Raw genomic sequence first — 21,142 nt, 5'->3', positions numbered from 1 at the left:
ATATAATTTAGGTGAGGCACTTAGAACAGGCAAATCTACAGAGACAGAAGCAGAATAGTTACCAGGAGTTGAAGTGAGAGGGATAATAGAAGGTTACTATTTAAGGGATACTGAGTTTTTGTCTGGTATGATGAAAACTTCTGGAAATGGAGAGTGGTGATGGTCGTACAGCACTATAAAATAATTTAAGGCCACTGAACTACACACTTAAAAATGGTTACAATGGTAAATTTTGTTATGTTAAAAAAAAAAGATGCTAAGGTTTTGTTCCCCAAGAAATATAAGAAAGACACATACCAGATTGATTATGACTTGTTTCCATAAATAATTATTTGTGAATCAAAATGCCTTTGGAAACCGTCCATCTAGAAAGAGGGGAAGAAAAAGTACATACTTTACCAGATTACAAGAATACAAGATGTTTAAAAGGATCTCCTTAAATGTCCTATCTCTATATTCAAGAGAATGACATTAAGCTGTCCTCTAGATATTCTTAATACCATGTAGTAAGTAGTAATTATAAGCCATTCTACTCTGAGCTACAATATTACTATTTTATTTTAGAGCTTAATCTCAAATAGAATACACTAAATATTCTGAACAGCATAAAGTTGCAAATCTCACTGAGATCTCTAAAATCAAAATTCACTGTGACGTTCAATTTGTTTTTCCACATTTTAATATGCCATCTATATAGTCTCTTGGTTTAGAGGTCCACTCTGTGCCAGAACCAAGGAGAAAGGCCTCAAAGACACTGAAGCCTGACTTATGAGGAATACATGCTCTATATGCAAATTATAATTCCAATAAGCTTCTATTCATAGTCAATGAAATAGTGTGGAAGATACACACATGATTTGCTACTTTGTTGATCAGTGGCAATGGTTTGTACTTGAGGTTTGGTCTTTGAGACCAGTAAAGTGGTATTGATCCTCGAGTCTACAAAAAAAAAAGAGAAGATATGTAAAAAGAAACATATACACACACACTTGTTTTTCTCAGCTTTCTGTCTGGGGTGTGTAAGTATCAATGACTAAAAAATAGAAAAATAAACATATGACCTATTAACTATGAAATAAATTCATGTTTACCTGCTCCTAAAGTCATATTTTGTGGGGAAACATTTGGGAAGGACTTTTTCTGATTTTACATACATGTATTTGTGGACAGTTGGGCTTCTCCTAAATTCTAAAATAAACCAATTTATCTACAAGTAAAAATTACCAAGTTATGTCTGCTATATAATTTGGCATTATAATAAAATGAGAAAATTGCTTTATTCATTCTCAAAAGATTATTTTTATGAACTTAAAAATATTTTTAGCCATTAATGCTCTCGACCAACAAGTGATCCACTGCTCAGGTACTATGTCACAATAAGGTGCACGGCAGGTCACGTCAGGCATAAGCCAGCTGCCTGTCCTGTCCTCACTGCCCTGAAGAAGTCTGACGGGTTAAGTATACAGATGCTCCATTTCCACAACCCCTGCACCGCCTACCCTATCTCTTCTGTAGGGATTTAATTCAAGGGCTGCAAACAGAGGAAGCTGAGCGCCAGCCAGCTTAACGGAATATCCTTATTCTGGGTGAACTCTGTCCACATCACAGACTGCAATATTACTTTTAAAAGGAGAGAAAAGGAGATAAACTTCAACAACATAACAGGAAATCACAATCCAAGCTGAAAAGACCAACTGGCTGGCTGCCTCACAGACATGGTAACTTGCCTGTACAAATGAAGCCCTGCTCCCATTGTAGTGCACAATTTGTTCTGTCTCTACAAAGTTAGCTGCATGGCCTTCGGAATCAATTCCTGAATTGGAAAAAAAATTAATTTATTACATAACAAAAACATAAGAAACTCACTAATTCACTCTTAACTTGAAGAGAATTAAGTCAGTTTAAATTAGTGGGAAAGTACTTTCAAAACTAAATTTCAAACAAATGCAGAGTACATCATCAGAAAGCTAACAGACGCTTGCTCATTTACATGGGCTTAAAGGCAGTATTAAGGACCTATTAATAAACAAATGATGTTGACTGCTATTTACTATATCAATTATTTATATATACACAATTCCCCTAAAAGTGTTTCTCGAACTTTGTACATCTTTTAAAGAAAAAACAAGTTCTCAAAAATCTCTGAGAGTATATTATGACATAGATCCCAGTTTGAAAAACACTATTTTGGAAGTTAAACCGTTAAACACAGTATTAAATGAGAATGTGAGCCATTTTGTTAATAGTTTTTGTTATAATGATGCAAGTAACCCAGCAGATGCTGACAACTTTAACTATCAAAATGAAAGCACAAAAAACTATATATAATCCTACGATTTCTAGAACTCCATGTATACACCCCAAAAAACTAATTTGAAAAGCACTGCTCTTATTTAGCCTTGATTTAGTTAGTTCTTTCAAATGTTTGAAGCATTACCTTACTATCTTGTTTACATTATCTATTTTAACTAAGAAAAGTTTGCTAAAAATAAGCAAAGGCAATTAGTGCCCGAATCAAATTATCAGGAAAAAAAATAAAAAGTAGATTTTTAACAATCTCAAATACTTAACATCCTTTCTACCTGACATATTTCTAAAACACATAACACTGAGGTGTAACATATAATATCACTGTTTTTGTTAACATATTTACCAGAAGGGGAAAAAAATTATGAGTCAAATCAACAATAAAATGCCTTTTCAATACCTTCTAAAACCACTTGTTGAAGCATGGGCTATACTTGGTTCTGCCCAGACTTTTCATTAAGGATAATATGTAGTTATTTTAGAAACTGAGATTGAGAATAAGAGTTAAGAGAGTGTTTATGTGTGAAAGAGAGGATCTTTAAGAAGGGATTTTCAGTATATATTTAAAGAAACCCAAGGTACAAGAAAATGTACACAGTATACAACCACTGTCTACAAAAGGAGAACACACTTGCAATAACATAAAAATTATCTGAAAGATAAGAAACTAACAACAGATCAGCTGGTCAGGGGTAAAATGCAGCAGATACAGTCAGAAAGGAGAAATATTTTTAAATTGCATATCTTTTTATATTTCTGACTGCACTGCAAATTTAAAGCTTTTAGTTAAAAAATATGACTCCATCCAAGACAATCCAGATATAAAGGCATTGCTAACTTTAATTCTGGTTGTATAACCTTGGCCAGGTAACTCACTAAATGTCTTTCTTCCTTTGCTATGCTAAAGATTAATGAAATGACTTTTACGATCTCCTGATCCAAAACTTTCATGATTTACCATAGAGTAAATCCATAGAGTTTTATTCTGATATACTTTGGCTTAAAAAAATAGATTCAGGGAAACTTCTTTTCATAATGACAGTAACTTGTAATACAGATTTTAATACCCTGGTTTAAGCAAATTAGCATGTTGCTAGTACAAAGTCTAGAGAATCAATGCTCGAATATAAATCTTAAAAGCTGAAGGCACAAAGTCAAATGTCTAGCTTTATACATGCAAAGAAATCAAGAGCAATAAAAGAAAATACTTTCTGATATGGGTTTAGTTTACACTATAGTGATTTCAGCTATGCTTTCAGACATTCAGCAAATAACATGATCGGTTCCTCTTAAAGCCTTAAGCGGCAGTCTACAGTGTCTCATGAACAAGGCAATGAATGTCACTTTAGCAGCTATAGTAAAGCACAGAAGACCTACCTAATTATTATAAGGAAGCAGGAGATAAACATTTAGCGAAGCTATCAAATGATAATGAAAACAAATAAAATACATAAGGTTACATTCATGTCACCAGGAGACAAACACTAATTAGAGACAGATATAACCCAGTACCAAATCGCACTGACAAAATTCATCTCACCTCTCACATAATAGCGCACACCAGCTCTGAAACAACTCCTCCTCGAGATGAGAATCCAATCAAAGTATTTTCCATTAATAGAACATGAGTGCATGGTAATAACTCAACTACATTAAGAAAAATACAACATGTGGAGAAATCATATGTATAATATTTTCAGATGAAATTTGAATCTCTCTAGTTAGAAAGACTCTGTCTCTAAAAGGAAAAAAAGTACAGAGAATATGCAAGTCTTTTTGTTTCTTCATGAGTATTCACAAGCCTTTACTTCTGACTGTGAAGTTCTATCAAGTCAATGACCCTATAATGACATATTCAGTGTGTTTAAGGGGCTCATTAGAGTGTCTCTATTTATACAATATGATCTCCTTTCCCTGACAGTCTCAATCACCCTGTGAAAGTAAAGAATTACATACTAACCACATCACAAAAAAATCATCTTTGAGTGAAAAACATATACACACTTAAAAACAGATTAACCTTCAAATAAGAAATGGAAAAAAGACTAGACAACTGAAGTTTTATGTTAGATATATTACACACATAATTACAAATAACAGTTGGTAAGCATATGAAGATTTATAGGTCAAACTGTTAATTAAAGATTATTCAGAAGCAGATAATTAAAAATTATCTCCCCCTTCTTCATGTGTTTGGCCAAGGTTATTTATATATATATATATACACACACACATATATATATAACATTTTTCTTAATATAGTTTGATTCATCCATTATAAGCATAGTATCATAATAAAATATCTATAAACCTACTTTCAACTTCCAAACAGTATCAAAACCCTGAATCTAACCATCTGCTCCTTGATCCCATCCAACTGTCTACTCACCCACAAGGCTTGTGGAGACCAGTCTCCTGCCTTTTTAGTGTAATCCCTGATAGCTCAGTTGGTAAAGAATCAGCCTACAATGCAGGAGACCCCAGTTCGATCCCTGGGTCGGGAAGATCACTGGAGAAGGGATAGGCTACCCACTCCAGTATTTGTCGGCTTCCCTTGTGGCTCAGCTGGTAAAGAATCCACCTGCAATGTGGGAGACCTGGGTTCAATCCCTGGGTTGGAAAGATCCCCTGGAAAAGGGAAAGGCTACCCAGTCCAGTATTCTGGCCTAGAGAATTCCATGGGGTTCCAAAGAGTTGGACAGGATTGAGTGACTTTCCCTTTTTCATAGGCAACCATGACTTAAAAACACACAGCTTGTGTTATGATGGCACAACACTCTTAATATAACTCCAAGTCCTTGTTTATGCCCCTAGTAAGTACCTAACAGTCATCATTACGGCATGAAGCAGCAGTTCGGTCCTCTTTGGTGTCGTATGAAATCTGGAAGGACCGTATCACAAAAGCCTAATTCTGCTGACGCAACCTGCAGTGCTCAGAGTCGGCTCTAACAGGGGTGCTGTGAACATTCATGAAAAACCTCCTGGTATAAACATGCTGGGTATACAGAGGGGAAGGCCTAGTAAATTCACAAGGAAATGCTAAATAATTTTCAAAACAGCGGTACTGAATGGCACTAGAAATATGAATTTTTTTTTTAGCAATATGAATTTCTAATGATTCATCCTTCTCCATCACCTGGTATCATCAGACTTAATGACTCATCTTGAGCTCCCAGTTCACAATTCTTTAAAAGCACAGTGCTAGAGAAGACTTCAAAGCAGTTATTTATGCATTCATTCGCTCAAGTTATCTCCTTGGAGCAGAGCACAAAGATGAATCAGATAGGAGCCTGCCCTGAGAGAACTGAGTAAAGCATGGAATATGTCTGTTTTATGAATCATTTTCTTCTGATTACAAGATGAATATCCTTCCAGAAAGCAGAGAAGGAACAAGAGAAAAATAAAAAGTCATGCAGAAGCCCATCATCATGACACAAATTTTAAAATGTCAATGTGTTCACTTCTAATCTTGTATCAATTAGTGACTCCCAGGGCCATGCGCTCCCACATGGGATACACATTTCACATGTTGTCCTCAACTTCTGACTACTGCTCACAGCTAATGGCACTGCTTCCAATTTCAGTGAGAAAGTAACGGCCACCCACGTGCTCCCGCTGCATCTACGTACCCACCGGCCTGCACGCCCGCACAGCCGCTCCCTTTCTACCACGGCGGCTGGGCTGGACGGTCCAGTGGTCCTGTCCTTGCCAGGCCTGTGTGACCTGTGCACCCCCTCACACTCAAGGACACTGCGCCAGCACGGGACTGTGCTCCCACCTTCTCCAAACCCTGTCTTCCCAGGATGTGGTAAGAGCCTCCACTTGGGGAGGGAAGTGAGGGGAGCAGGAGCGTAACCTCCCTCTCTAATGGGCCTCTTTAACCGACCAGCAGCACATCAGCTGATGGACCCTCTGCTTTGGGACACAGCTCTCACTTGGCTGGTTCTCCTCTCCCTCAGCGGCCTTTGTTGGTTGGTCTTCATTTCCCCACTCTGTGTGACTCATCCTTTGCCTCACTCACTCTGATGTCCCGCTTCAAAGGCCCTCTGTCCTCACTGGGGCCAACAGTCCACGGCTCTAGCACTGACTCACGATCTAGAATCCCCTGCAGGCTGTCTTCTCTCCTTCTCCACACCTTTTTCTTCTCTACATACCTTTCTCCCTTTGATGCTCTCATCCCGTAGCTTTGAATGCCATCTGTACCCTGAGGACTCGCAAATATATGTCTCCAATGTGTACTTCCCTCCTAAACTCCACTTTCATTAATCCATGTTTTTCTGCCATCTCTACTTCGATATTCAGAGACATTTCAAGCTTAACATGTCCAAATAAAGGCCCGGATACTCCAGCCTCCCTCCCAACTCAGCTCTCCCCCACCTCAGTGTGTGGCTTCCTTCCATTTACTCTGGCCGAAAACCTTAAGATGCATGCTAAACCCTCTGTCTTTCCCTGTGTACCACAATTTGTCAGAAACTCCTTTTAGTTCTACCTTCAAAACATATCTGGAGCCCAACCACTGCTGATCACCATCACCTTCCATCCAGACAACAGCTCCTAACTCCCCTTGTATCCCGTCCCCGCTTCCCTTTGGCTTATCCGCTCCACCAGGGTCCGAGTGACCCCGTCCGACCATGCCGATTCTCTCCTCAGATCCCGAGCGTTCCTCCTGACAGTTAAGGGCCAAGCTGCTGAGGGCTGGCAGGACGCGGGCCCAGCGGCACCTCTGAACCCAGCTCCCACCTGCCCCGTGCACTCTCTGCCCCAGGAATGCTCCCGCCACGGGCCCTCTGTTCCTGTTGGTCTCTAAGTACACCGAACATCTGACGACAGCTCTAGTCAAAAGTCAACACTAGACAAAGAACAATGCAGGGCTTCCCTGGTGGCTCAGCGGTGAAGAAACGCCCTGCCAACGCGGGAGACCCAGGTCTGATCCCTGGTCTGGGAGGATCCCACAAGCAGCGCAGTAACTAAGCCCGGGCTCCAGAGCCCAGGAGCCGCAGCTATCGAGGCCTGCGCACCCTGGCCTGTGCTCTCAGAAACAGGCCGCTGCAATGAGGCCCGCGCACTGCAGCGAAGAGCAGCCCCCACGGGCTGCAACTACAGAAAGGCCTGCAAACAGCAACGAAGACTGCCACAGCCAAAACAGCTACATTTAAACACTGTTTAAAAGCCAACCTTAAGCTTCAGATTTAAGGCTAAATGGATAATCTGTTTCTATAGTCTCATTTACCATTATTTGCCCATTCACAATCTCATTTTCGAATTAAAAAACACACACACACAAACAAGTGGCTCAAATCCTTAAAGTGCTACCTAAATAGAACATTTGCTATTATTTTACCCTTAGAAGAACTTGAGAGAGCTTCAGGGAAAAGAAAACAAAACCAGAATAAACAAGAGCTTTTATCCTGACATTTTCTGATTTCTATTCCCTCACAACTGTAGAAAATCTTTCCTGCATTACTATTTTCTGCTTTTACGTATAATAAGCATGATAATTTAAGGAAATCATATTAACATAATGAACAAATAAATCACAGGCTGCTGTGTCAGCTCCCAAGCTTCTTTGGGAGTACTTGAGAGAGACGCCCTCGGTTTCTGCAAACGGAGTCCCAAGCTCGAGTGCTCACCAGGACACTATGTGGACCCTGTAACAGCCAGCTCAGTCTGCTCCCTATTTTTATTAACATGATGATGTCTCTGATGAAGACGTTTTTAAAATGAACTTACAATTAGTTAACCATTACTCATTCTGTACTAGTACCGTACCTGCCCCGCAAGCATCACTCTTCATAAAAACATCTATGTTTCATTTTTTCTGGGGCTATTTCAAATGACAAATATAATTTTCGATTGTAATTCTCCTCTCCAAGTTGCCGGTCACCCTAGTTTCCTGAGTCTAACTTTCTTAATTACTAAGAAAATGTTCACTAGTCAGGCTAAAATTACTCTTGTTTATTGATACAAAGTCTAAAAAGCCGAAACACAGTGGACATATTTCTTCTTTTAACCCACAAGCCCCAGAATTCTGGGAGAGAGAGATTCAGTCTAAAGAGGTCATTCTATTTAAAAAAAAAAAAAAAGGTCATTTACAACCAATTTACAACCAGTATTCTCAGATTTTATGTTAATAGGTTTGATTTTATTATCAAAAGCAGTATCTACTAATTCTAAAATACCCTCCTCAAGTAATAGTTGAGACTGTCTTTAAATCTGCCTTATAATAATATTTAAATTAAGACTGCCAGAAAACTAAAGAGTAATATGTAAGGATACAGCCATGTAATACCGGAAGGGCAAACCGATGGACCTGAAATGAAGATAATGTTTAGGAATAAATATAATTTGATAATAATAAAAAGAAGCACTATATAAAAAAATGTTTTCTAATGTAACATTGCCTTTTCAATTTAAAAAATTTAAGAATTTGCTGGAATCATTTGGGTTTGAACATTCATAGATTCTGAAACACTAACAAGACCACATGAAGGGTCAGAATGTTTATCTGTCAGTTTTAGCCTACAACAACGGCACTCCTTCAGGCAGTTCAATCTACTTTTCCCAAAAAAGCAAAGCAAATGTCAAGAAATGAAGCCATCAGGCAAATCTATTTCCCTAGATCCCATGCATTACTCTTCTGAAGTGGGCCTCTGTGTTTATACCTCATTTGTATAGACGAGTACAGAGGAAGGTGACATCTATGCACGTCTACCCTGGGTGACTGAAGGGAGTCAGGGTCCCTTACATACACAAATGCAGAGCTTTCCACTTGCCTGGGGAATTAGCTATGGCCCAATTTCTACATTATTCATTTTCCAAGACCTATTCTCTCTCTCTTCCTTACAGAAAGCAATGTTATTTTTACTCAGATATTTTTTCCTGTATTTAAGGCTTCCAGATCGGAGTAAAGATCAGAGTAAAATAACTAGGCTTCTTCAACCTAGAATGATGTGAGAGGGTGGATCTAATTGAAGTTCACAAGTTTATAAACAGTTAAATTAGGTTTCTTTACCAAAATCTTTAGTGATTAACTAGCCATTATATAACACATATTCAATTACAACTTGGACAGTGACAAATAAGTTGGTTTTATTTAGTGTACATTACCTCTGGCTGAGCAGAAAGTTCTCGAAGAAGATGACCATTCCATACAAACCGTTGATCTGCCTAAGAGAGAAGTTTTTAAATTAATGTGGGCTCAGTCGTGTCCAGTTCTTTGCAACCCCATGGACTGCAGCATGTCTCTGTCCTCCTGCAGACTCCTCTGTCCTCCACTATCTCCTGGAATTTGCTCAAATTCATGTCCACTGAGTCAGTGATGCTATCTAACCATCTCATCCTTTGTTGCCCCCTTCTCCTTACATCTAAGCCTACATATAATTTTACGAGTAGACTATTATAGGCTTCAGTAAGTTAGTCAACTAAAATATTGATTTAGGCTGAACTATATAAAATTATCACTCTTATGGATCAAAAATGGTCAGCTAGTGGCAATTTCATATGGTCCAAGCTAACAGATAACTAACGCAACTTTATAAATGCTATCTGCCCCCTAAACATATCTATTTTTGTTAACAACAACAACAAAAAATCAAGGCAGCAATTATCTAGGTTCCTGAACAGCAGAAATTTCATGTTAAGATCATCTGAAGTCTAGTTTTAAAGATATGTTTAATTTTTAAAAAAAGGCAGGGGAGGGGGAATCACAACCCACACTAAAAAAAGCTTATTTTCCAAGTTAATAAGTTGTTATTTTCTTGTTGTAAAAGCTACAGAAAGAAGTTCACCTCTTAGAACATTAATTTTACAAGCACAATGGTGTTGATAATGTTCTGTTATACCACAGACCACTGAGAGCTAGGAAATGACCAACATGCGTGTTCAAGCTAGATTTCTGAAAATGCACAAATGCGGTTCTTGATCCTGTCTGTGAAACATACTCTTTTTGGGATCTTGAATTTGGAAGTGTGATGTCTACTTGAAACACGGTATGTTTTCAAAGCCCCATACATGATCCTGATACAGCCAGGACTGAGAAAAATCAATATATATTTTATGGATGAAATAGAGGCATGCTCCTAAAAATTAAAAAATAGATTAAAAATTTTTTAAAAATAGAAGATTAAGCTTACCCTTTCCAAGAGACTCATTTCCTGGAATTCTGGACTAGTGTTGGAGAGCCGCTGCAAAGTATGGGTCAAATCATATGTCGTTGAAAAGTAAAACCCATCCATACTCAAGACATGGTTCATCATTGCTAGGAAAGTTTTATTATCTTGTAACTGCAAACAAAGGACAGAACACAGTCTAGGAATCAGCATGATCAGAGAGTCAAAGTAAACTTCACTGAACTTTCTGTGTTCCACCTCCTTTCCCCACCCACGTCATGGGACTTCTTTGGGTTCTGCGGCTAAGTGTCTCCAGTTCTTACCTGAATATCAGTTAAGTGCAACATCGTCTTCTTGTAAGAAAGGACATCAAAATCTGTTGCTTTCCAGATTACATGATTGAAAAATTCACCTATTTTTTTCTTTTTGGTAATGACAATTAGATAATTACCTGCAAAAAGCAAAGCCAAACTTAGGTAAATAGAAACAAGACAACGAGAAAGCCAGAAGTAGCATCCTTTAAACTCTAGAGGCAGGAGTTGTGCTAAATAAAGGATGAGTACATTTTTAAGGTAATCTTATAATTTATGAATAGAGAGATGAGCATATTATTTAAAAATATTTTTTTGAAAGGTCAAATTTTTTCTCAAAAAGGTAAAAGCAAAAGCTTTTGGTAACCAAAGTAGTGACCCTAGCAGATGGAAAATAAGAGACAGAAAATACTTCTCTCTCCCTGCCCACCCCCCCACACATTATGCCCTAAGCATGCATGCCTCTGCTAATGCGTTTCCCAATGTGTAGCTTAAAGCACCACAGGTCATGAGATTTGGCCACTGCAGGACAGTGTCCCGCCTACACACCCCCCATGTCGTCCCGTTATTCTAAATGGTAGAGAGATGTGCTGGGCAGTATAACTAACTGGTTACTGTAACACTCCAAAGGTGAGTGGTCAGGAGGAAGAAGCCGTCACAGCACCATGTGTGTAACACACCAACCCTGATCTTGGCCACCTCCTCTTCCTCCCACAAATAAGCCAGGGAAAGCCTTTACCACTAGATTTATTCCTCAGACCTGTTTGGGGCTCTAACCACAAGGGCCCTCTCTGGAAGCTTTCCCAGGTACACCTCTCTCCCAGAACTTGTCACACTGTACTGTGGTAACTTACAGTTTAACGCCTCTCTCACTTGACTGTAAACTGCAGGACAAAAGGGACCTGCATCTTTTATAAATATAACAGCATTCAGTTATATTCAGCATATAACTGTATGCCTGATACAACAGGAACTTTTTAAAAGTATGAAATAAAATTTAAATTCGAAAAATCACTCTTCTAGTAACTAGAACCAGGTAACATTCTCTAACATGCTCTGTGTCATAATCAACCCCAGTAAGCAGCTGCAGGTATAGCATATTCTGGTTCATCAATACATTAACATTTTTCTGTAAACACTCTTAGAATTTATGGAAAATCTCTAGCAGACCAGAGATTTCAACTCTAGTTGAATAAAACCAAAATCAAAACTTAAAAAAAAAAAAAAAAGGAACCTCAGGCTTATAAATTTAACCACTTGCTGTTGGGAAATATTACTTTTAGAAATTAAGGACAAATACCTAAACTACAGATTCAATGCTTCGAGTAAGATATAAAGTGTGCCGTCATCTATTTCATTACCTTTTCCCCCACTTTAGCTCATTTTCTTACCTGCCACCAGATGGATTGTGCCCAGTATACCAAATATTGGTCTTGTGACTGCTGAAGGAGGAATATCTTTCTTGACTTTAAAGAAAAAAATAAAGGAAAAAAGAAAACTCATTGAGAAAAAGCTCAGCAACAGAAATTTAGTTTCATTTCAACGGTTACTTGAACTAAATCAATATGCATGCTTTGTTCTAAGAAAGCTATAGTCCTTCATTAGTGCTAGACCTCCCATTTTGGCAGAATATAAAATAAAGATGTCCATGTTACATCACAAAGGTCTCTGCCTGGTCTAGAATATGGTGCCAAAAGTAACATGCTTCAGCAACTTCACTACGTAAATTAAGGATTATTTCCTCGGCAACTTTCAACCAAATTTATTCAGCCTCTTGTCAGAAACCAAATCTATTCCTTTAAGAGAATTAGAAAGTAAATGAAGGTTGAGATGAGATGTTAATTTCAACATGCAACAAATGGAATGTAAAACTCCGGTATTCCTGTATAAGAATGTGGGAAGTGGAGGCAAAGATCCAAGAGAGGAAGGAGGCAGGACAAGCCTCCTCTTGGTGCCTAAGAGCTGATATAAGCATCCAGGGAGGCAGTATCATTGGCTGCGATTTATCAGTAATGCCCTCATTAATGAAGAGTACTTTAGATAACAAGGTTCATTTCACAACTGTTAAACTTTAAGCCAATGTGCTACACAAAACATATTTTGTAGAACTCTAGTTTAGGGAATAATGGCAAAAAGGAGGGAAAGTAGGGTCTCCCAGGCAAAGAAGAGTATTTTGCTAACTCTGCTTCCTCTGAGTCACAATGTACAGTGGGAGATTAAAGGCTCTAAGAAGGCCTACAGTAAAAGAAAGCTGTTCCATGGTTTAATTCAAAGTTTTCCAAACTTACATGGCTATAAATTGTTTCTTTCAGTTACATTTTAATTATCATCCTTTTTGAAACACTGCTGTCTTGTTTCTTAATGGCAGTCCTGTAATTCTAAAATTTACTTATCTCTCAATAATTCAATTTACTTAGTAATGCTATGCCATAACTAACTGCCATGAAAAATGGGAATACCAGTGCAATAAAAAGCTCAGAGAAAACTCTGAACATATTGAGATAACTGATAAACTTAAAGGTACTACTTATAGAGCTGTTAAGTTACAATAACTAGAGTGTAACAGCAGTGGAAGTGAAAGCGTCGGTCACTCAGTCACGTCTGACTCTCTGCGACCCCACGGACTATGGCCCACGCTCCTCTGTCCCTGGAATTCTCTAAGCGAGAGTACTAGAGTGGGTGGTCCCTCCCTTCTACAGGGGAATCTTCCTGACCTAAGCACTGGACCCAGGTCTCCTGCATGGCAGGCAGATGCTTTACCATCTGAGCCACCGGGGGTGGTAATTCCTAGGACTAAGATAATTTTTCATGGTAGAAAAAAAAAATCTCTTTCTGTGGCAATGGTCTGCATTCCCAGTGGTAAAAGGTAACTGGCAGAGAAACTGGGATCGACAGGCTCTCATCATCACTGGCTTACGGTCAAAGCATCTCTTCATGTGTCTACCGACGACTACTACCATGTTTACATCCACACTATTCAAGACCTTTAGCTCTGTCCACTCAAACGGGTCGGCAATCTCTACTTACAAATAAAATGTCACTGACAGATCAAGAGAGTAATTGAAAATACATCTACACTAAAGCTTTTATAAGACACTAAGTTGTGTTAACGAGGTATAAAGAAGTATGGGACTAAAGTCTAGAAGGAAACTAACAGTGGTCAGCCATGCTGAGAGAGCAGTCAATAAGCAAGTCACAGGAAATGCCGTATTACCAGATTAACCAGCGGTCACTGCATCAGGTCAAACCAGAGTTACATACAGTACTCAACAAGGACAGGCAGAGAACCAAGAACACAGACTTACAGCCCTACCTTTCTTACACTTTAGTATCCTACGCAAAATATTTTCATGTTTCACTTTCTCCATTCAAAGGACAGTTACTATTTACTGAATGCCTACTCTATGGTCAGCCAAATACTGTGCTTCAGAAAAAAATGAGTTCTGTCTAGAGGTGAATTTTTAAATAAGTGAAATATGACTTTCTAAATGTGATTCTCACATGGTAAATTGATTTGTCACCAAAATTATTTCACATTAATCTAGTCAGAAATCAGTATTCCACACAATTGAACAACAAGTTGTTTTTCACACCCCAGAGAAGCAAAACCAAAATATAGATAGATTAGATAAAGCTTAGGAAAACCATTCTGCCTAAAACACAAGTTTTAGTGATATATATATAATTTTTCATTTATTAAATTAACCTCATAGTCATGAATATTTTAAAAAACAAAGCAGTTGTTAAAATTACGCACACTTTATGCTAAAACAACTTTCTCACACTCTAATACTTTAAATTTTATAGTTAGAGAGTAACATTAACATATCAACAAAATCAATCCTGTTATAGTACCGTTAAGAGAACAAATAAATAATTAAGTTTTTTAATCCTATGAACAGTAAAATGCTAAAAATTTCAAGAAAAAGCATAAAATCAAGGCACAAAAATCAAATGAGGTAGTAAGAATTAAATTTTTTCTAAGAAGGCACTCAGAGATCCACACACCGACACAGATCTTGTCAGTTTAACCATTACTGCAACTTAGGTGTAAAATCTTTCAGGACGCTTGCAACCCTGGCCATGAAATACCTGAGAGTGTAACTTCTGTGGACACACGGTCGATGATAAGTACATCATCTGCTCCATCATCACAAGCTTCCACATAAAATTTTTCAGGGGTGATGTGCCTAAGAAGAAGTTCAAAACCATAAATAACTAAAGGAAATAATGTGGACACTTCCCAAAAACCTACTGCAACAATGTACTGACATTTGACATCACTGCCCAGCTTTGAACAGATAAAGCTGTATGTGTTCACTGCAACTCTTCTTACTTAATTTAATACTGGTAAGGTTTTAATCTGCTATAACATCACCACTTTGGCTTACATAAGACAATCATACTAGCATCTAATTTAGAGCCAACACAGTGCAGAGGGAATGCAGCACAGACGTCGGGAGCAGAGTCCCTGGAACCAGACCAGCTGCTGTGTGAACTTGGGCACGCTCCTCACCCTGTTCTTCAGCTCCCTTATCCACAAAATAAGATACCACCAGACTCATGAAAGAGCACTGCTGTGAGGATGAAAAGAGCTAACCATTGACAAATTCTTAGAACACTTAAAACACAGCAACCAAGACAGAAGTATTAGCCAAAAATACTAAGAAACACATTTCTAGGAAATTGCTTAAAATAAACTTTAACATTTTGGTATTTTGTTAGAATGCCATCTATATGTTCTTGGGGGGAAGAAAGACACTCTGCAAAAGAAAAAATAAAGAGGGTAAAATCAGAGTTGGGGAAGAGTACTCAAAATGTATGCAACTTTGTAACCTGAGTTCAACAAAAATGAACAGTTGGATCTGCAAGAGAGAAACTGGATAACTTTAGCAAGCAACTGAGCATGGTCCAAGAAATAACTGCCTCAGGAACTAAACATCAACAAAACAACACAGAGAAAATATAGATTTACATGCACTAAAACAAAAGTTTTAAACCAGAGATCAAATTGCCAACATCCACTGGATCATCGAAAAAGCAACAGAGTTCCAGAAAAACATCTGTTTCTTCTGCTTTATTGACTATGCCAAAGCCCTTGACTGTGTGGATCACAATAAACTGTGGAAAATTCTGAAAGAGATGGGAATACCAGACCACCTGACCTGCCTCTTGACAAACCTGTATGCAGGTTAGGAAGCAACAGTTGGAACCTGGACATGGAACAACAGACTGGTTCCAAATAGGGAAAGGAGTACGTCAAGGCTGTATATTGTCACCCTGCTTTTTTAACTTATATGCAGAGTACATCATGAGAAACTCTGGGCTGGAGGAAGCACAAGTTGGAATCAAGATTGCCGGGAGAAATATCAATAACCTCAGATATGCAGATGACACCACCCTTATGGCAGAAAGTGAAGAAGAACTAAAGAGTCTCTTGATGAAAGTGAAAGAGGAGACTGAAAAAGCTGGCTTAAAACTCAACATTCAGAAAACTAAGATCATGGCATCTGGTCCCATCACTTCATGGGAAATAGATGGGGAAACAGTGGAAACAGTAGCTGACTTTATTTTTCTGGGCTCCAGAATCACTGCAGATGGTGATTGCAGCCATGAAATTAAAAGACGCTTACTCCTTGGAAGGAAAGTTATGACCAACCTAGATAGCATATTAAAAGCAGAGACATTACTTTGCCAACAAAGGTCCGTCTAGTCAAGGCTATGGTTTTCCAGTGGTCATGTATGGATGTGAGAGTTGGACTGTGAAGAAAGCTGAGTGCCGAAGAATTGATGCTTTTGAACTGTGGTGCTGAAGAAGACTCTTGAGAGTCCCTGGACTGCAAGGAGATCCAACCAGTCCATCCTAAAGGAAATCAGTCCTGGGTGTTCACTGGAAGGACTGGAGCTGAAGCTGAAACTCCAATACTTTGGCCACCTCATGCGAAGAGCTGATGCACTTGAAGAGACCCTGATGCTGGGAAAGACTGAGGGCAGGAGGAGAAGGGACAACAGAGGAAGAGATGGCTGGATGGCATCACCGACTCGATGGACATGAGTTTGAGTAAACTCTGGGAGTTGGTGATGGACAGGGAGGCCTGGCGTGCTGCAATTCATGGGGTCACAAAGAGTCAGACACGATTGAGCGACTGAACTGAACTGATTCCATTTGTTTGATTTAGGATGAATAGAATGTTAGATTTCTAATTTAGAGAAACAGATATGCAACAAGCAACAAAGGTTTACTGTATGCACAGAGAACTACAGTCAGCATCTTGTAATAATGTATAATGGAAAATAATTTTAAAAATAACATGTATATGTATAACTGAATCACATACAAAAAAATTCTACTTTTTGAAATTTAGTAATGTTTATCTTTTTGCCAGTTTTTCTAAATGTCCTATGGACATCTAATAACAATGTATGAGATACAAAATTTTAAATATATTTGTGTAGGATATAAGATTAATATAAATTAAATATAAATCTATATTTAAATTATTAATGACATCATTCAAGATGTTCCTATTCTTATTTTTTCTGTATTTGATAAAATATTCTCAGAGAAATGTTAGTATGTCTCACTATGATTATATATATTTTTTTCCCCTTATATTTCTTCTGATTTTTGCTTTATGTATCTTGTTTCTTTGTTGTTAAGTGTCCAATGGTTTATGAGGTTTATCTTCTCTGTGAATTGTACCTATTATGATTAAAAATATTCATCTTTCTTTAAAATAAATAAATTTTTTAGACTAAAGGTAGGGTAGGGAGACTGGGGGTTATGGGCAAGGGGATTAAAACAAAAATAAACAAATGGGATCAAATAAACTTAAAAACTTTTGCATAGCAAGGGAAACCATAAACAAAATGAAAAGACAACTTAAGGACTGAGAGAAAATATGTGCAAATGATGTAACCAATAGGGGACAAATTCTTAAAATACACAAACAGCTCAATATTAAAAAAAAAAAAACAAGTCTCTTCAACAAATGGTACTGGGAAAACTGGACAGCTACATGTAAAAAAAAAGAAAAGAAATTAGATCATTCTTTAACACCATACACACAAAAAAAGCTCAAAATGACCTAAAGGTCTAAATGTGAGACTGGACACTATAAAACGCCTGCATGCTAAGTTGCTTCAGTTGTGTCCAACTCTGTGTGACTCTATGAACCACAGCCCGCCACGCTACTCTGTACATGGAATTTCCCAGGCAAGACTACTGGAGTGGGGTGCCATTTCCTTCTCCAGGGCATCTTTCTCACCGAGGGATCGAATCCGTGTCTCCTGCATTGGCAGTCGGGTTCTTCACACTAATACCACCTGGGAAGCCTAGAGGAAAACATAGGCAGAACACTCTCCCGACAGAAATCACAGCAGTATCTTTTTTGATGCAATTTCCAGAATAATGGAAATTAAAAACAAAAATAAACAAATGGGATCCACTTAGATTCAAAAGCTTTTGAACAGCAAAGGAAACAAACCAAATGAAAAGACAACCCATAGATTGGGAGAAAGTATTTTCAAATCATTTGACTGTCAAGGGATTAGTCTCTAAAATTTACAAACAGCTCATGATGCTTAACAAAAACTAACAATCCAATCAAAAAATGGGTGGAAGACCTAAACAGACATTTCTTCAAAGAAGATACACATGAAAAGATGCTCAACATCACTCATTATTAAAGAAATGCAAACCAAAACTACGAGGTACCACTTCACACCAGTCAGAATGGCCATCACCAAAAAAATCTAGAAATAATAAATGCTGAAGAGAGGGTGGAGAAAAAGGAACCCTCTTGCACCGTTGGCACTTCCCTGGTGGCTCAGATGGTAAAGCGTCTGCCTGCAATGCGGGAGACCTGGGTTCAATCCCTGGGTTGGGAAGATCTCCTGGAGAAGGAAATGGCAACCCACTCCAGTACTCTTGCCTGGAGAATCCCACAGATGGAGGAGCCTGGTAGGCTATAGTCCATGGGGTCGCAAAGAGTTGGACACGACTGAGCGACTTCACTTTCACTTTTCTTGCACTGTTGGTGGCAATGTACCTTGATATAACCACTATGGAGAACAGTATGGAGGCTCCTTATAAAACTAAAAATAGAACTACTGGGCATATACCCTGAGAAAACCATAATGCCAAAAAGACACATGTACTCCCAGTGTTCATTGCAGCACAATTTACAATAGCCAAACATGGAAGCAACCTGAATGTCCACTGACAGATTAATGGATAAAGAGGATGTGGTACGCGTATACAATAGAATATTACTTAGCTGTTAAAAGAAAATCTGGTCACTTACAGTGATGTGGATGAACCCAGACTCTAGCATACAAAGTGACGTGACTCAGAAAGCGAAAAAAAATACTGTATATTAACATGTATATATAGGATGTAGAAAAACGGTATTGATGAACCTATTTGCAGGGCAGGAATAGAGATGCAGACAGAGAACGGAGTGGACATGGAAGGGAAGCAACAGGTGGAGGAACTGAGGGAGCAGCACTGATACATACTCACCACCGTGTGAAACAGGTAATGAGAGGGAAGTGGCTGTGCAGATGGGGAGCTCAGCCTGGTGCTCACCGCTGACCTCCGGGGTGAGACAGGGGCGGAGGAGGGGGGGTGATACATGTACACACAGGGCTGACTGACGCTGTTCTACAGCAGAAACTAGCGCAACAGTATAAAGCAATCAGACTCCGACTTAAAAAAATAAATTTAAAAAGAGTGCGCACTATGATACACTTTGTTGACGCACCCCCATGTTTACAGCAGCAGTATTCACAACAACTGAGCCATGGAAACAACTGAAATATCCACAGACAGAAGAATGGGTAAGGAAAATGTGGTATAGAAATACAACAGAATATTACTCAGCCATGAAAAGGAATGAAATAATGTCATTTGCAGCAACGTGGATGGACCTAGAGAAATACAAATATCGTACGATATTGCTTATATGTGGAATCTGAAACAATGATGCAACTGAACTCATTCGCAGAATAGTGAGCATTAAATAAGCATCTATTAAGTACTTTGGCTAAGCATAACAGGGCTAACTCAGGTATAATAACTTTCTGTCATTAACAGAAACATTCTTTAAAGCAGAATGAGAGAGAAAAGTTGCCAGTTTTCATTATAGGGCCCTAAACACAGGACCCTAAAGGGTAATCAATCCGTATTTTAAGAAATACAAAAGAAGGCATTGATACCTTTGCCAATGGACAATCTCTAAGCAATTTACTTTTGTTAGGAAGATACTGAAATTAATTTATATCTCAATTTTAAAACATTCTTTTTTGGGGGGAGGGGGGCATAGACCATGTGAGATCTTAGATCCCTGCCCAGAGACTGAATCTGTGCTCCCTGCTTCGGAAGCTCACTGGACCACCAGAGGAGCCCCTCAATTTAAATATATTCTGTCTGAACATATATAACTGGAATACATGAACAGCACATGTTATCTGTATTGTTGCTTTTGCTGTTTCGTCACTAAGTCATCTTTGACTCTTTTGAGACCCCATTTCAGACCACCAGGCAGTCTCCTCTGTCCATGGGATTCTCCAGGCAAGAATACTGGAGTGGGTTGCCATTTCCTTCTCCAATGCATGAAAGGGAAAAGTGAAAGTGAAGTCACTCAGTTGTGTCCGACTCTTTGCGACCCCATGGACTGCAGCCTACCAGGTTCCTCCGTCCACGGGATTTTCCAGGCAAGAGTACTGGAGTGGGTTGCCATTGCCTTCTCCTTACTTTGCATAACTATTTAAAAAATCTGAACGGTTCAACTGCAGACAGAATGTGCTGAAAATTCAAGAGTTTTACTGCAGAAATGATTGTGGTAGGCACAATTCTAAAGATCACTGCCTAAGATTCCCACTCCTAATCATTCAATCTAGGTACTGTCCTGCAGACGGAATCAAGGTTATTAGTCAACTGGACTTTAAAAAGGGAGATTATCGGACTTCCCTGGTGTGGCTCTAGTGGTTAACATTCCACACTTCTACTATAGGGGGCGTGAGTTCGATCCATGGTCAAAGAAGATACACATGCTGTGCCCTGTGGCAAAAAAAAAAAAAAAGGGAGATTATCCTGGATTGCTGGGACGGGCAGAAGACAAAAGCAAAAGACAACGGAAGAGTTTGCCAGAGAGAAGTGGCAGAAACGAGGAGGAGAGACTTCAACCACGAGAAAGATGTGACAGAGCGTCGACGCCTCCTGAGATGCCGAGGTCACGCAGGGACAGGAGAGTGGCCTCTAAAAGCGAAAGGGGGTCCCGGCTGACAGCCAGCAAGGAAACGCGAGCCCCCGTCCAACCGCCACAGGAAAGGGGGTCCAGTCAGCTGACAGCCAGCAAGGAAACGCGAGCCCCCGTCCAACCTCCACAAGAAAGGGGGTCCCGTCAGCTGACA

General features: G+C 39.0%; 1 protein-coding gene across 1 annotated transcript in view; it reads right to left on the bottom strand.

Annotated features, from left to right (window-relative positions):
* The window catches only part of SACM1L (SAC1 like phosphatidylinositide phosphatase), a 62,164-nt gene that overhangs the window by 18,082 nt on the left and 22,940 nt on the right, over positions 1-21,142 (bottom strand). The window contains 11 exon segments of the mRNA XM_020915942.2: positions 298-317; positions 320-365; positions 853-939; positions 1,728-1,813; positions 3,848-3,949; positions 8,584-8,617; positions 9,415-9,474; positions 10,440-10,589; positions 10,739-10,866; positions 12,118-12,192; positions 14,819-14,916. Coding sequence (XP_020771601.2) covers positions 298-317; positions 320-365; positions 853-939; positions 1,728-1,813; positions 3,848-3,949; positions 8,584-8,617; positions 9,415-9,474; positions 10,440-10,589; positions 10,739-10,866; positions 12,118-12,192; positions 14,819-14,916 — 886 coding nt within the window.

Source organism: Odocoileus virginianus, unplaced genomic scaffold (assembly GCF_023699985.2).
Source record: "Odocoileus virginianus isolate 20LAN1187 ecotype Illinois unplaced genomic scaffold, Ovbor_1.2 Unplaced_Contig_2, whole genome shotgun sequence".
Taxonomy (NCBI): domain Eukaryota; kingdom Metazoa; phylum Chordata; class Mammalia; order Artiodactyla; family Cervidae; genus Odocoileus; species Odocoileus virginianus.
The sequence above is the reverse complement of the archived record's forward strand: the minus strand, read 5'-3'. Positions and strand labels throughout refer to the sequence as shown.